The following is a 17,491-nucleotide window of genomic DNA, read 5'->3' as shown; positions in this document are numbered from 1 at the left end:
ATATACTCCTGAATTTATAGATACACACATGTGTATTTAGAAATTCCTGAGGCAGACTAAGATGGTGGCAGATTAGGTGGAAGCTATACTCACCTCCTCCCAGCACCAAACTGGAATTACAACTAAATTATAGAGCAATCATCCTGAATAACCAACTGAAGACTAGCTGGAGAGAAGCCATATAACCAGGGACTTTGAGAAGGAGCCACATCGAGACTGGAAGAAGTGCAGAGGTATAAGAGGGCTGACTGGGCTGTCATAGGCAGCAGCTGAAGTTCTGGAGGGATATCTCAGCTGTGGGGGGTCTAAACTCCAAGCCAGGCTCCCCAGCCTAGAGCACCAGAACTGGGACAAGAGCCCACGTAGCATCCAGCTATGAAAAGCAATGGGGTCTCTGTCCACTAGGGAGAGATGGTTAGCGACACAGACATCCTCTTTAAAGGGCCAATGCCCCAAATTTTGTTTGTAGTCACTTACCCTGGGCTCTGGCGGAGGGAGGGCAGAGTGGACTAGAGCTTCATGAGGAGAGTCTGAGGTTGGTGGCTCTGGGGAGAGAGCTAAGGGCTCAGCCACCAGGATCCCTGTGCTGAGTCATTCCTTTGTACTGTAGAAGCCATCTTTCTCGGGCAGGGAAATCTGGTCCATACACATAGCTTGTGGGGCAGCAATAGCCCCACCTACTGGAACACCTCTCTCCCCACCCTATGGAGCGTATGCCTTGCTGAGGAGTACAACGAGAGGCTCTAAGTCTAACTGGAGCCTGCAGGCGGAGGCAGATCTCTCTGAGCTTTGAAACACTTGCTGACCTGCCCCCCAGGCCTGGTGCTGCCGAAAGCCAGCCTGGTATGCAGCTTAGTGCTTTCCACGTGCAACCAGGCCCAGCAGAGAGAGCCATAAGCTGTGTATCACTGATAGCTTCAAACAGGCTGCCCAGGGCCAGCCACAGGCAGTGTCTGAAATTGGCTTGCACTGGAGTCTCTGAAAAGGCCCAGAGTCAATACACCTGCTGGTTCAGACAACAACAGAACAGGGATCCAGTAAGCGTCACAAGCAGCATATCTGCAGGGAAATCTCAACAGGCACCAAACCCTGCTGAGGGAATTCCGCTTCGTGTGATCAGCACCTGCCCAGCAGCTTGCACACCATGGTCAGGGTTGAGCATCACAGTCAGCCAGCCAGAGGGTTGATCCCATGCATGAATGGGCCAATAGCAATCAAGACTCAATTATAAGAGGAGGGCCCACATTACATACACAAGGGGGATTCCAGAGCACCCAGCTCAGATGATCAGGGAAACTGTGCCACTGGCTCCCACAAGACACCTACTCTATAAGGCCACCCTAACAAGACTGGGAGTAATAGCAGATCTATCTCATACACAGAAACAAACACAAAGAGGCAGCCAAAATGGGGAGACAAGGGAACAGACCCCAAATGAAAGAACAAGAGGATTGTCCAGAAGAAGAGCTAAATGAAATGGACCCAAGCAATTTATCTGCTAAAGAGTTCAAAGTAATGATTATCAGGATGATCAACAGCATGAAAAAGGACATAGATACCACAAAAAAGGACCAGTCAGAAATGAAAAATGCAATATCCAAAATCAAGAATACACTGGAAGGAAAAAACAGTAGGTTGGGTGAAGTGGAGGATCAAATCAGTGATTTAGAAGACAAGGTAGGGAAAAACACCCAATCAGAGGAGTAAAAAGAAAAGAGAATTTAAAAAAAATGAGCATAGTTTAAGGGACCTTTGGGACAGGAAGTATAACAACATTCACAACATAGGGATACCAGAAGGAGAAGAGAGAGAACAAGGGATTAACAACCTATTTAAAGAAATAATGACTGAAAACTTCCTTAACCTGGTGAAGGAAAAGACACACAAGTCCAAGAAGCTCAGAAGTCCTAAACAAGAGGGACTCAAAGAGGCTCACACCAAGACACAGCATAATTAAAATGCCAAAGGTTAAAGATAAAGAGAAATCTTAAGCCACAAGAGAAAGGCAGTTAGTTACCTACAAGGGAGCTCCCATAAGACTGTCAGCTGATTTCTCAATAGGAACATTTCATGCCAGAAGGGATTGGCATTACATATTCAACATGTTGAAAAGCAAGGACCTACAACCAAGGCTACTTTACCCAGCAAGGCTATCATTTAAAATTAAGAGAGAAATGTTTTCCCAGACAAGAAAAAGCTAAAGGAGTTTGTTACCACCACACCAGTATTACAAGAAATGTTAAAGGGCTTGCTTTAAGAAGAAGAAGGAAGAGGAGGGAGAGAAGGAAGGAAGAGGAAAGAGGAAGAAGAAAAAAGAAGAAGAGGAAAAAGAAAAAAACCCCAGGAACACAGTTAAAAAATAAAATAATAGTAAATATGTACCTATCAATAATTACTTTAAATGTAAATGGCTTAAATGTTTCAATCAAAAGACATAGGGTAGCTGAATGGATAAGAAAACAAGACTCATACATATGCTGTCTTTAAGAGACCCACCTGAGAGCGAAAGAAAGACACAGACTAAAAATAAAAGGATGAAAAAAGATATTTCATGCAAATGGAAAGGAAAAAGAAAAGCAGGGGTAGCAATACTTATATCTGACAAAATAGACTTTAAAAGCAAGCCTATAGTAAGGGACAAAGAAGGCCACTACATAATGATAAAGGGATCAATCCAACAGGAGGATATAACCCTTGTAAACAGTTATGCACCCAACATAGTAGCACCTAAATATGTAAACCAAATCTTGATGGACATAAAGGGACAGATTGACAGTAATACAGTCATAATAGCGATTTTAACACCCCATTAGCATCAATGGATAGATCTTCCAGACATAAAATCAACAAGGAGATGGCAGCCTTAAATGACACATTAGATCTAATGGATTTAAATGATATCTTCAAAGCATTTCACCCCAAAGCAGCAGGATATACATTTTTTCAGGTGCACATGTAACATTTTCTAGGATAGACCACATGTTAGGACACATAAAAGTCTCAACATATTTGAGAAAATTGAAATCACATCAAGCATCTTCTCTGACTATAATGTTGTGAAACTAAAAATCAATCACAAGAAGAAAACTGAAAAAACACACAAAGACATGGAGGCTAAATAACATTTTACTAAACAGTGAATGGGCTAACAATGAGATCAAGGAAGAAATCAAAAGATACCTTGAAACAAAGGAAAATGAGAACACACAACAACCCAAAACCTGTGAGACACAGGAAGAGCAGTCTTAAGAGGGAAATTCATAGCATTACAGGCCTATCTCAAGAAACAAGAAAAAGCTCAAATAAGCAATCTAACTTGACAATTACGGGACCTTGAGAAAGAATAACGAACAATTCCCAAAGTGAGCAGAAGGAAGGAAAAGATCAGAGCAGAATAAACAAAACAGTCTAAAAAAACAATATAAAAGATCAATGAGACCAAGAGCAGATGCTTTGAAGCGATAAACAAGATCGACAAACCTTTAATCAGACTCAACAAGAAAAAAGAGAGAGGACACAAATAAATAAAATCAGAAATGAAAGAGAAGTAACAACTGACACCAAAGAAATACAAAAGATGGTAAGAAAATATTATGAGCAGCTATATGCCCACAAATTGGACAATCTGGACGAAATGGATAAAATCCTAGAAACATACAGTCATCCAAAATGAATCAGGAAGAACCAGATAATCTGAATAGACAGATTACAACTACTGAAATGAAACAGTAATAATAATAACAAAACTCCCAACAAACAAAAGTCCTGGACCACTGGCTTTCATAGAAGAATTTTACCAAACATTCCAAGAATAACACATATCCTTCTCGAGCTATTCCAAATAATTCAAGAGGAGGGAAGACTCCCAAGCTCATTTACAAGGCCAGCATTATACTAATTCTAAAACCAGATAAAGACACTACAAAAAATTAAAATTATAGGCCAATATCTGAAGAACATAGATGCTAAAATCCTTAACAAATTATTCACAAACCGAGTCCAGCAATACATTAAAAAGATCATACACCATGATCAAGTGGGATTTATTCTGGGGATGCAAGGTTGACACAATATCTGAAAATCAATAAATGTGATATACCACATAAACAAAATGCAGAATAAAAACCACATGATCATATCTATAGATGCAGAAAAAGCATTTGATAAAATCCAGCACCCATTTATGATAAAAACTCTCAGAAAAGTGGGAATAGAGGGGACATACCTCAATGTAATAAAGGCCATATATGACAAACCCATAGCCAACATCATTGTCAATGGGCAGAAACGACAAGTGTTCCCCTTAAGATCAGGAACAAGACAGGGATGCCCACTTTGACCACTCTCACTCAACATGGTACTGGAAGTCCTAGCCACAGCGATCAGACAAGAAGATGAAATAAAAGGCATCCAAATTGGAAAGGAAGAATAATAAAACTGTCGTTATTTGCAGATGACATGATACTGTATATAGAGAACCCTAAAGATGCCACCAAAAATACTACTAGAATTGATCAATGAATTCTGTAAAGTAGCAGGATATGAAAGAAATATCCAGAAATCATTTTGTATACACCAATAATGAATCATTAGAAAGGGAAACTAAGAAAACAATTCCATTTACAGTGCTTAAAAAAAGAATAAAATACCTAGGAATGAAATTTAACCAAGGATGTATAAGTCCTGTACTTGGGAAATAATAAGACACTGAAAAAAGAAATTGAAGAAGATACAAATAAGTGGAAACATATACCTGCTCATGGATAGGAAGAATTAACATCATTAAAATGTCCATACTACCCAAGGCAGTCTACAGAATCAATGCAATTCCTGTCAAGACACCAGGGTGTATATCACAAATATTCCACAAATTTATACAAAACCACAAAAGACCCCAAATAGCAACAGCGATCTTGAGAAAGAATAACAAAATTGAAGGAATCACACTACCTAATATCAAACTGTACTGCAAAACCAAAGTAAATAAAACAGCTTGGCATTGGCATAAAAACAGACACGTAGATCAATGGAACAGAATACAGAGCCCAGAAATAAGCCCACATCTTCACAGTCAATAAATATTTTACAACGGAGGCAAAAACATAAATGGGAAACGACAGTCTGGTCAATAAATGGTGTTGGGGAAATTTGGACAAATGTGTGCAAAAAAGTGAAACTAGACCACCTTTTTACACCACACACATGGCAAGACTAAACTCAAGCCCTAACCGGTTTGGCTCAGTGGATAGAGCGTCGGCCTGCAGACTGAAAGGTCCCAGGTTCGATTCCAGTCAAGGGCATGTATCTTGGCTGCAGGCACATCCCCATGATCAATGTTTCTCTCTCATCGATGTTTCTAACTCTCTATCCCTCTCTCTTCCTCTCTGTAAAAAATCAATAATATATATATATATTTTTAAAAAGACTAAACTCAAAATGAAATAAAGGCTGAAATGTTGGACTTGAACCCAGAAGACTCCTAGAAGAAAACCTAGCAGTAGAATCTTGGACATTTCCTACAACAATATTTTTTCTGATGTATTTCCTCAGGCAAGGGAAACAAAAGCAGAAATAAACAAGTGGGGCCACATCAAACTAAAACGTTTTACGCAGCAAAGGAAACCGTCAGCAAAATGAAAAGATAACCCACCGAAAGGGAGAACATATTCACCAATAATACATCTGATAAGGCTTAATATCCAAAATTTATAAAGAACTTATAAAACAACACCAAGAAAACAATTCAATTTAAAAATGGGCAAAGGACCTAAATAGACACTTCTCCAAAGAGGACACACAGAAGGCCAATAGACATATGAAAAGATGCTCAGTGTCACTAATCATCCGAGAGATGCAAACTAAAATGACAATGAGGTACCACTCACACCTGCCAGAATGGCCATTGTCAGTAAATCACAAATGACAAATGGCGGCGAGGACGTGGAGAAAAAGGAACCCTTGTGCACTGTGAGTGGGGATGCAGACTGGTGCAGCCACTGTGGAAAACTGTGGAGGTTCCTCAAAAAATTAAAAATGGAATTGCCTTATGGCCTAGTCATTCCACTTCTGGGCATTTATCTGAAGAAACCCTCAACACTAATCGTAAAGAATACGTGCACCCCTATGTCCATCGCAGTGCTATTTACAATAGCCAAGGTTCAGAAGCAGCCCGAGTGCCCCTAGAAGATGAGTGGATAAAAATCTGTGGTACATTTGCACAATGGAATACTACTCAGCCGTAAAAATGGAAGAAAATTTTCCCCAGTGCGACAGCTTGAAGGGACCTGGAGAGCATTGTGCTGAGTGAAATAAGCCAGTCAGAGAAAGACAAGCACCATCTGGTCTCACTCATATGTGGAATCTAATGAACAAACTGAACTAACAAGCAAAATACAGACTTATAGACAGAGAGCAGCTGATAGGGAGGTTGGGGGAAAGGCAGGGGGAATGGAGGGATTGAACAAAAAAGGAAAAACAGAAGGAACTCATGGACACGGCAACTGTGTGGTGATTATGGCATGTAGAGGGCTGTAGGAGGGACAAGTGGTGATGGGAAAAATAAAATAAAGAGAAAAAATAAATTCCTATCATATACATATGTGTGTGACTATATACATATGTGTGTGACTATATATATATATATATATATATATATATATATATATATATACACTTTGAATCATTATAAAGGCAGCATTTATTAAAATACATTTCCTTTTCAAAATGGAATAGAAGTCAGTGTGTATACGTTTTTGGGACACCTGTATATGTGATAGGAATTTCTGAGTAATTGCCAACTAACTAGACATTGAAACTTGACTAGCGTGTTCCTGGCCCTGTGCCACTGCCTCCTGGGACAGTGGCCACCGGCCCCACCTGGGCCTTCCCCTGCGGGCACTGTGGAGGGGCGGCACACAGCACAGCTCTGGCCTCCTGGAGCGTACAGTCTTGGATGGGTGCGGCTGGAGAGGAAGACTTTAATCAAACAAGCATGCACAGCACCAGATCATCAGAATGGTGACAGATGCCCTGGAGGAATGATCAACAGCGCTATTAAAACCTGGGCCTATTGAGACAGCATGGAGGGGCCTGGAGAGTATCATGCTGAGTGAAGTAAGTCAGTCAGGGAAAGACAAGTGTCACATGATCTCACTCATATGAGGAATCTAAGTAACAAAATAAACTGATGAACGGAGGGGACCCAGAGACATGGAAGCAGGGAACAGAGTTCGGAATCTCAGAGGGAAGGCGGGGGAGGCTGGGTGGGTGGGAGGTGATCAACCAAAGACCTTGTATTAATATATACATAACCCATGGACACAGTGGGGTGGTGAGGGCCTGGGGCAGGGGCGGGGCAGGCTGGAAGGGGTCAATGGAGGAAAAAGGGGACATATGTAATACTTCTAACAGTAAAGAATTATTAAAAACAACAGAATAGAAACAGAAACAAAAACAAAAACAAAACACCTGGGCCCAGGCATCTGACCTAGGAAGGGCTCTCCGGAGAGGGTTCCCCGAGGAAGTGACATTTAACCCGAGGTCTGAGGTCTGAACGATGAGCCAGTTAACGAGGGGGAGGGGGTGGGACAGCATTGAAGCCGGGAGCTGGTTCCTCTCCCAGACATGGAGGTGCAGTGCTTGAATCCTGGTTCTGCCACTTGGTGTGTGTTAGCAGGCAAGTCACTCACCAGTCTTCGCCTTAGTTTCCCCATCTGTAAAACCTCATAGGGCTGCTGTGAGCGTTAAATACCTGGTGTGGAACGCTCTCTAGTTTATTGCATATCGGCTACTGATGTCTAGTGTGGTGCTATACTAACTAGGGGGGTGAAAGAGTCCGAGCCTTTGCCCTAGCTGTGTTGCTCAGTAGTTGGAGTGTTGGCGCTTGCACCAAAGGGTCACGGGTTCGATCCCCGGTCAAGAGCATGTACCTGGGTTGCAGTTCGATCCCTGACCGTGGTTGCCCCAGTTGGGGCACCTGCAGGAGGCAACCGATCAATGCGTCTCTCTCACATTGATGTTTCTCTCTCTCTTTCTCTCTTCCCCCCTTCCACTCTCTTTAAAAATCAATGGAAAAAATATCCTTGAGTGAGGATTAACAACAATGAAAAAAGTCCGAGCCTTTACTGTGAAGGAAGAGACGTAGGTATATTGAGTGATTTCCCCAAATCAAAGAATTAGTTAATGGAAGATCTGACCTGGGACAATCATTTCTAAAAATTCATTTTGTGCTTTTCCCCCTTCATTAAATCATTGCTTCTCTGTTCATTTACACAGCGAGTGATGCATTTGAGTATCTAGAACTGAAAATGGCTCTGTTATTCATCAGATGGTTTTCCCAGTTTCTAGGGTTGTTTGAAATGGTTTGGGTGTGGCTCTGGGCGACTTGAGTTTGGTGATCAGATTCAGGGTCCTTTGGAGGTTGCTGGTTTCCCCTGACAATAGCGGGGTGCAGTTGCAGGGGAACTAAGGTGATTTCCATCTGATGGTCTTTTGGCAGCTGTGTGGGCCTGCTCTCAGTCGTGTAGAGGGAATGTGGTTGGTGTTAGTCACGTACATCGAGCACCACCTCTCCGTGCAGATGGTGCGGTGTGTGGGGAGCTTCCGGAAGCTGCTTGCCGGGCAGGGGCGGAGCACAGCTCCCTGGAGAGTAATTCATCCAGAACTCTGAGGAGGTCCCAGGGGTGTGGCATGCTGAGAAGGGCCCCCTTTATCATGCTCACCGTGTGTGGGGGTGAGGTGGGTGTCACGGAGCAGGAATAGGGCTGTGGTGACCTGGAGGGGCCCGTGTTTGCCTAGAGGTACTTGTGCTCGGGGAAACTTACCGTCACTTCTGGTGTATCTGAGTCAGTGTCGTCATCATCGACATTGCGGGCTGGGATTCAGACATGGAAACTCACACGTTTCCAGTTCATTTAAATGAATTATTTGCTATTCTTCTAACGGTAGAGGCTCTAACCCAGCCGTGGGCACACTACGGCCCGCGGGCCGGATCCCGCCCGTTTGAAATGAATAAAACTAAAAAAATAAAAGACCGTACCCTTTTATGTAATGATGTTTACTTTGAATTTATATTAGTTCACACAAACACTCCATCCATGCTTTTGTTCCGGCCTCCGGTCCAGTTTAAGAACCCTTGTGGCCCTCGAGTCAAAAAGTTTGCCCACCCCTGCAACCCCATCCTCTCCCCTGAAAGCTGCAGACTATTGCCTTTCAGGTTAGAAAGAATAGGATCTTCTGTGGTTATGCGTTATCTTCTTCAAAGCACGATGGCTTTATCAGCGCTGGTCCCTGCATTAGCAGCCGGTGTGATAGGCGAGGATCGGGGTTCAGGGTTCCACCTGACTTCTCCTCGGAGTTGGGACCAGGTCGGACCTTCTCGGACAGTTTGACCCTGGTGCTCCTTGTGGAGCTGTGGTTGTTTAGAATACAGGTAAGGACTGTTTTAGATCTTTTTTTTAAATCTTCACCTGGATAGTTTGGTTGGTTGCCTCCTGCAGGAGCCCCAACCAGAGTCCAGGCTGGGGAAAAGCCTGCCACCGAGTTATGTGCCCTTGACCAGAATTGAACCCGAGACCCTTGCCGATGTTCTATCCACTGAGCCATACTGGCAAGGGCTGTTTATGGATTTTAGAGAGAGAAACAGCCATGTGAGAGAGAAACATCTATGGGATGATGCTCCAACCAGCTGAGCCACACCGGCCAGGGCTGCCCAGCTCTCGTTCTGCGCAGGCGGCCCTGTCTGAGGAGGCTTCACAGAGAAAGCGGGAGGCGTTCCTTCCTGTGGCTTCTGTGCCATCGAGCTGAGTGATCCCGCACCCGGCTACAGAGTCTCCCTGCTCTAAGGCCTGGGCGGCCCTCATCGGTTTGAAGGTGGTCACATTAATTTCAGGCCGAGCGTCCCGTCGCCTTGTCCAGGTGGAACTCAGGCTGTAGAATGTCCAGGGTTGTCCTCGCCAGGGCATTCTCAAACCATGTGCTTTTTTTCTCTTGAAAAGCAACTTTCATCCCATCTGCCCTTCCAGCTCAACTAAGGCAGCCCCAGCGACTCCCAGGCCTCACGGCAGCCCCACCCCTGCTGCTCTGTTCGCTGTTGGCTGCTTTTCGCCTCTGGCTCCCACGCAGCCGCTGCCTGTCTTCCCTCCGTGCTGCGCCCAGAGCCTGGCGGGGCGCTGGGGGTCCCGCTGTGGGGGTGCCGTGAGTGAACATCTCTTGAAACTGTTTCCTGACTTTTCCCTTTTCTCTTCAGGCTGAAGATGAAGAGCGGTGTGCTCTGCCTCCTGAGACTCACCCTGAGGCCAGTGCTGCTGGGTGAGTGGAAGCTGCGGGTGGGGGGGGGGGGTGGGGGTGGGGGGGGGCGGGCGGGGGGTGTGATTTCTTATAGGCCCCGTGAGCAATGGGAAAGCCGTCTGGGTGTTTTCACTTCCCCTCGGTTTGCTGGAAATGGAAACCCTAAGCTGGAGTGGCACCGTCGGTGGGGACCGTGGGTTCAGAAGCCGAGGTCTGTCCTGGAAGGTCCAGGCTCATTCCTGTGTGACACAGAGAAGCCTCCCTCCTCCTGCCCTTCAGATCAGCATCTTTTTATTTATTTTTTATTTTTTATTTTAAACCCGAGGAGTTTTTCCCATTGATTCTTAGGGAGAGGGAAAGAGAGAGGGAGAGACAGAGAGGAATGTCGATGTGAGAGATACACATCGATTGGTTGCCCCCTGCACGAGCCCTGACCAGGGCCCAGGCCGGTATGTGCCCTTGACCGGAATTGAATTCGGGACCCATTGGTTCACAGGCCGACGCTCTGTCCACTGAGCCACAGCAGCCAGAGCTCAAATTGTCATCTTTAAATTCACCGCTGGTGTCAGATCAGGAAATGAAATCACCAAACAAAGTCCCAGAATCCCTGTTGTTGCTTCATGCTTCATCCAGGGCAGCCTTCTGTGGCTCCTGTCACACCCAGCTCCTCCTGGTTTGGGTGGTTTCTGTGCCTTGAGCCTCTCTCCCCGCCTGCCTGAGGCGCCTGTCCTCCAGGTCCCCATGCCTGCGGGCTGCCTCCGCCACCAACGGCCTCCCTGTTGCAGGTGCCGAGAGCTCGGGTGCCCTTGCCCGTCTCGTGTGCCACCTTCCCGTCGCGTCCTGTCTTTCTCAGGGTCCCATGTCCCACCTTCCTGTCGCGTCCCGTCTTTCCCACGGCCCCTGGTGTCTCTGTGAGAACAGACGACCAGACCCTACTCCCATGGCCTTTCCTTTTTCACATTCTCAGTGTTTGTAACTGGGATGGTGACCCAAACTCGGACTCAGCAGGTACACGAAAGAACCGCCTTTGCTCTAGTTCCAGGCAACAGGGTGCACGTGCACACACATGGACACACGTGGACACATGCACACACATGTGCACATGCATGGGCACATGTACACGCACACATAAAGCGCACATGTGCACAAGCACGCGCACATGGAAGTGTATGCGTCGGAGAGCTTTTCTCCGGGGTTTTAAGCACTTTCAGAGGTTCTGCAGCCATTTCCCAGGGGCTACCCAGCAGCCTGAGGAGGCCGCCCGCTGTGTTCCTGGCTGGTGGGTTCGTGCCCGGGCGGGGAGCTTCCCCCTTAGAAAGTCTCCTTTTCCTCAGCCATTTCTCTACAGAGGTTACCCGGCAGCTCTAAGCTTCCCTTTGCTTAGGCTGCCGCTCTTGCCTTCCTACCAACCCCATTTTACCTGCACACAGCATGCTCCATGCGAAATCACAGTCCCTCCATACCATCATCCACACGCATGCAGACTTGCTCAGTTCTTCCTGACAGGAAAATTCCAGACTGTTTTTGGAGCTCATTTTGATTTCTTTCTAAGTAATTCTCTGCAGAGGGTCCAGAGTCCACATTTCCTTTTACCTCTTCCCCACTGTGTGCCCACTGTCTCCCTCTCCCCACTGTGTGCCCGCTGTCTCCCTCTCCCCACTGTGTGCCCGCTGTCTCCCTGTCCCCACTGTGTGCCCACTGTCTGTGTCCCCACTGTGTGCCCGCTGTCTCCCTGTCCCCACTGTGTGCCCACTGTCTCCATGTCCCCACTGTGTGCCCGCTGTCTCCCTCTCCCCACTGTGTGCCCACTGTCTCCCTGTCCCCACTGTGTGCCCGCTGTCTCCCTCTCCCCACTGTGTGCCCGCTGTCTCCCTCTCCCCACTGTGTGCCCGCTGTCTGTGTCCCCCCACTGTGTGCCCGCTGTCTCTGTCTCCCCACTGTGTGCCCGCTGTCTCCCTGTCCCCACTGTGTGCCCGCTGTCTGTGTCCCCACTGTGTGCCCGCTGTCTCCCTCTCCCCACTGTGTGCCCGCTGTCTCTGTCTCCCCACTGTGTGCCCACTGTCTCCCTGTCCCCACTGTGTGCCCGCTGTATCCCTCTCCCCACTGTGTGCCCACTGTCTCCCTGTCCCCACTGTGTGCCCGCTGTCTCCCTCTCCCCATTGTGTGCCCGCTGTCTCCCTGTCCCCACTGTGTGCCGTTGTCTCCCTCTCCCCACTGTGTGCCCACTGTCTGTGTCCCCACTGTGTGCCCGCTGTCTCCCTGTCCCCACTGTGTGCCCACTGTCTCCCTGTCCCCACTGTGTGCCCGCTGTCTCCCTGTCCCCACTGTGTGCCCGCTGTCTGTGTCCCCACTGTGTGCCCGCTGTCTCCCTCTCCCCACTGTGTGCCTGCTGTCTCCCTGTCCCCACTGTGTGCCCGCTGTCTGTGTCCCCCCACTGTGTGCCCGCTGTCTCTGTCTCCCCACTGTGTGCCCACTGTCTCCGTCTCCCCACTGTGTGCCCGCTGTCTGTGTCCCCCCACTGGGTGCCTGCTGTCTCCCTGTCCCCACTGTGTGCCCGCTGTCTCCGTCTCCCCACTGTGTGCCCGCTGTCTGTGTCCCCCCACTGTGTGCCCGCTGTCTGTGTCCCCCCACTGTGTGCCCGCTGTCTGTGTCCCCCCACTGTGTGCCGGCTATTGGCAGGGCAGCAGCACTCAGCCTCGGCTGCAACGTGGATGAAAAGCCCACACAGTCTTCATTCCCCGTGAGTGCTCTTGGCTCTTCTCTGATAGAAACTGGCCAGTATCTAACCTTGTCTTTCTTTTTCTTTTCTCTTTAATTTAAATTTCATCTTTCAGTTGTAGTTTACAGCATCGTGCTCAGACAGTCACACATTTTAGGAAGTGTGCCCCCCAATCTTCCCAGTGCCCACCAGGCACCATACACAGTTTTTACAATACTAGGGGCCCAGTGCACAAATTTGTGCATCTCAAAAGGAACTGTGGGCTGTGAGGCTGTGGTGGGCACAGGGGCGGGTCTCGGCCCATCCTCTGCACCCTGTCTGGCCCCTCCTGCTGTGGCCCCCAGTTCCCTGTCTGCCGGCAGCCCCGCTCCCGCTGCCTCTCGCTTGCACCAGCTGACGGGCACAGAGCGATTGGGGTTGGCATCAGCAGTGGGTGCCAGCAGGGCCAGCGCTGGCAGTAGGTGTGAGCACTGGGTGGGACAGGCACACGGGAGCAAAGAATTTTCAGTAATCACCAGAGGCCCACCCCAATGACAGCAACTAGCGCCCTGCCTTGGTCTGGTGCCCCCCCCGCCCCCCCCCCACCGCTCACCTGCTCCTCCATCCTGCCACGGCTGACGGCCACAATGTTCCATGCTCTGCTGCCTGCTGCCGATGCCTGCCATGTTCCACACGCGCCCCCCCCCCCCCCCCCCCACCGGTGGTCAGCACACATCATAGCAACCGGTTGTTCGGTTGTTCCAGTGTTCTGTCTGTTTGCACATTAGGGTTTTATATAGATAGATTACTGACTGTTCCCTGTGTGTGCCTCCCATCCCAGGACAGTTCTGTAACTGCCCGTCGGTGCTCCTCAATCCCTTCCCCTCTCCCCAGCACCCGCCCCCCCCATCAGCATCATCTCTAAAGGTGTCTTTCTTGACAAGGTTGTCTCTTTGTGTGAAAACAGAGCATATCTTCTGAAAACAGGAATATCCATCAAACGGTTCTCCCTTTTAGTGAAAAGAGGAATGACTGGAGCAGGTGCAGGGATAGTGGGCTGGTACCGTGCGTGCCAAGCCCCGGAGGCTGGGAGCCAGGGCTGCTGGCAGGGCTGGGGTAGGCGCCTGGGAGGAGGTGGACACAAAGGCCCCGCAAGGGAGAGCCATGCCCTGCGCTGGCCTGATTCCGAGGACCCGCACGCACGGCAGCCAGAAGCAGCGGCGAATGCAGAGATGAGCTTTTGTGAAGGAACCAAAGAGCAGAGCGAACAGGAGGGAAGGGAAAGTACCTGGGAGTCATTTCTTCAGATGGGGAACCAAGAACAAGGGACATCGCTCCTGTGCGTAGGCGTTTAAATACCTCCGACAGCAGGGACCTCAGGGTTTCTCTTCTTTCTTTGGAAAGGAAGTGAGGGGGGTTGGGGAGGGGTTCTGGGAAAGGGGAAAGGCCAGGTAGGAGGAGGCCAGGTGGCGTGTGTGGAGTGTGGCGGTCGCAGAGCCCTTACCTGATCCCTGTGGTAACTAGAGGCTAATAAGCGAGGGCCTCAGCTTATTGTCCCTGCTGGGCCACCTGGGAGGGCGGTGTGGCCCTTGGTGATGAACGCTGATCTGTGTCGTCCGGGGCGCTTTCCTAATGGCGCCTCCTCTTGCCTTGGCTTCTGCAGGGTACTTCCTGGGCCTGAACGACCTGATCGTGTCCTCCCTGGAGCTGACCGTGCACGCGGGTGAGCCCGCCCTGCTGGGCTGCGTGTTCCAGAGCGTGGAAGGGAAATGCGTGACCAAGGTCGACTGGACATTCTCACCCAGGGAGCACGCCCAGGTGACGAGGAGGACACAGGGCCGAGCTGTGGGAGTCTTGCCCGGGGTCGGGACGCGAGGCAGGGGGGCGGGGTGGGGGGGGGGCCAGTTCTCCAGGGGCCGTGAGGTGAGTGTTCAGGAGCTCAGGCTCTGGAGCACGTCAGGACCCCTCTCCGCCTGGACGTCCAGCCTCGCTGCGCGTCCGCCTCCCTCTGCGAGGAAGCTGAGGTCATCATTGGGAGCTCATGGGAGGCGTGCACATACGTTTCCGTTTCTTTTCTCAATGTTGCCCTCCGTGGAGCAGCGCAGGTGCCTGGGGGCGCGGAGGGGGGGTGGAGTGAGCTGGTCTGCACAGTCGGTTGTGACCTCAGCATGTATGTGCGGGAGAATCCTCTCGGCCTCCTTCCCAGCTGTGTGCCCCGTGGGGGTGGGCAGGTGCAGCACGGCTGCGGAGGAGGTTTGGTGGGCTCTTTGGAGCAGGAAGCAGAGCTTCTGCGGCGATGCTTCTATGTCAGGATCACTTGGGGAAAATGTCCTACTAGCATGTTATTAACAACAAGCTCCCAAGGTTTGCAAATGAAATATTATTTTTGAAGCTCAGGGCATGTTATTCCCAGAATGCTACGCTCGCTGCAATGCTCATGGCTGTGTAGTGTTACGGGAGGGATGTCCCATGTGTAAGTAGAGATGAGAATCCCCCAGGCCTGTCCCTCCGGCCTGTGCGGCACTTCCTACTGATGGCTCCTCGTGCCTCACTGGAAGCTGCCGAGAGGGGGCGGACGGGGGGCGAGTGGCAGCCCAGGCTGGGACTCTCACGCAGCCAGCCGGGGCGTCCCTTCGTGCCTCCGATTGCCAGCTGCTCCCAGGGCTGTGGCAGAAGACGGGGTGAAGATGGGAGGTGGTTCCCACGAGCTGAGTCTGAACCCCCAGGGCGATCTTCAGAGTGGGTGCTGCATTTCACCCCCAAGGTCAGGGCCGAAAGGTGTGGCCCCTCTTTCTCCATCCTGCTCTCTGTGAGCCGTGGAGCGTGTGCATGTGAGATGCTTCCTGGCACATGATGATGTTTGAATCCCACTCAAAATATTTCACTCTCGCCCTGGCCGGTGGGCTCAGTGGATAGAGCATCAGCCTGTGGACTGAAGGGTCCTGGGTTCAATTCCAGCCAAGGGCACATGCCGGGGTTTCAGGCTTGATCCCCAGTGTGGGGCGTGCAGGAGGCAGCTGATCAATGATTCTCTCTCATCATTGATGTGTCTATCTCTGCCTCTCCCTTCCTCTCTGAAATCCATAAAAAATAAATTGCAAAAAAATAATAACAAAATATCTGCCTTTGAATGAGCACCTTCTGATGATTCACATCAGCCGACTCAGGCCCCTGATGCTGTGCCCTCCAGGCTGAGTACGTGCTGTACTATTACGCCAACCTCAGCGTGCCGGTGGGGCGCTTCCAGAACCGGGCGCGCCTGGCGGGCGCCCTCTCGCACAACGACGGTTCTCTCCTGCTCCAAGACGTGCAGGAGGCCGACCAGGGAACCTACACCTGCGAGATCCGCCTGGAACGGGAGAGCCGCGTGTTCAAAACCGAAGTGGCGCTGTATGTGCTGCCGGAGGAGCCCAGAGGTGCGTGGCCGCCGCTCAGAGGGGAGGAGGGTCTGGAGACATGAGGGCGAACCGGACAGGGGCCGGATGTTGCGGTAGACGCCAGCCCTGGGCTCCGTGCTCAGCACAGCATGAGCCTGCAGTCAGGAGTGCTCTGCAGGTAGAGCGAGGAGGAATTCCCTAGCCAGCTTGGCTCCGTGGATAGAGCGTGGGCCTGCGACTGAAGGGTCCCGAGTTTGATTCCAGTCAGGGCACATGCCTGGGTGGTGGGCTCGATCCCCAGTAGGGGGTGTGCAGGAGGCAGCCAACCCATGATTCTCTCCCAGCATTGATGTTTCTCTCTCTCTCTCCCTTCCTCTCCGAAATAATAGAATATATTTAAAAAATAAATAAAACGAGGCTGACCGACATTATTAGTTTAGAATCTTTCATGCTCCTGGAAGTGCTGCGGGGGAAGTGCGTTCCTTCCACTCACAGGCTCAGAGGCCCAGTGACGGCTTCCGCCCGTGTTTAGTAAATGCAGATCCAGCGCTTGATCCTGTGGCCTCTGACATGCCCTTTTCACCGCGCCCACCCTTCCCGCGTTACCCACGCTGATGCCGCGGTGTGTGGGTCCTGCACTTAGCGCTCAGGGCATGCAGGGCGCGAGCAGGTTTCCCTAACTTCTTTGGTTCTCAGTTTCCCATTGGTAAATGGAGCGAGTGGCTTCAGTAGATGGTGGTGTGAGAGCTGCTCTGTGGAGCCTAGGGGCGCTCGAAGGATGAGAGCAGGGAGGGCGGATGGAGGGCCTGGCCAGGTAGGACCTCACGCTCTCACCTCCCCTACAAACTCAGCCCTTATCTTGTTCCTGATTTATTATGGGGCCGCCAGGTAAGATTTTGTTTGAAGAAAGAATTCTGCTCCTTTAAAAGGTTTGGAAACCCCAGAATTCTGCACAGTTTTTGCAAGTGTGAGACAGAAGGAAACGTCTGTGGCCTCAGGAACGCTCGCGGTCTAGTTGGGGTGCTGGAGTGTGCTCCCCCGGCCCCCATCTGGCTGTTTGGGACCCTCCTTTAGAGAGCTCCTCCCGCCACCCCGCCTCCCGCTGGTGACGCTCATCCCTGCTCAGCTG

At 50.0% G+C, this 17,491-nt stretch overlaps 1 protein-coding gene across 3 annotated transcripts in view; it reads left to right on the top strand.

Moving 5' to 3' along the window:
* Positions 1-17,491, top strand: part of JAML (junction adhesion molecule like) — a 40,225-nt gene that overhangs the window by 5,780 nt on the left and 16,954 nt on the right. For all 3 annotated transcript variants that reach the window (XM_070426158.1, XM_070426159.1, XM_070426160.1), the window contains 3 exons: positions 10,247-10,308; positions 14,649-14,803; positions 16,176-16,401. In XM_070426158.1, the coding sequence (XP_070282259.1) occupies positions 10,254-10,308; positions 14,649-14,803; positions 16,176-16,401 (436 nt within the window). In that variant the 5' untranslated portion in view covers positions 10,247-10,253. The remainder of the gene's footprint in view (positions 1-10,246; positions 10,309-14,648; positions 14,804-16,175; positions 16,402-17,491) is intronic.

The sequence above is a fragment of the Myotis yumanensis genome, unplaced genomic scaffold (genome assembly GCF_028538775.1).
Source record: "Myotis yumanensis isolate MYYU_CA2020_CCGP unplaced genomic scaffold, mMyoYum1.0.hap1 SCAF_10, whole genome shotgun sequence".
In the NCBI taxonomy this organism is placed as follows: domain Eukaryota; kingdom Metazoa; phylum Chordata; class Mammalia; order Chiroptera; family Vespertilionidae; genus Myotis; species Myotis yumanensis.
This window is presented reverse-complemented; position numbering and strand designations above follow the sequence as displayed.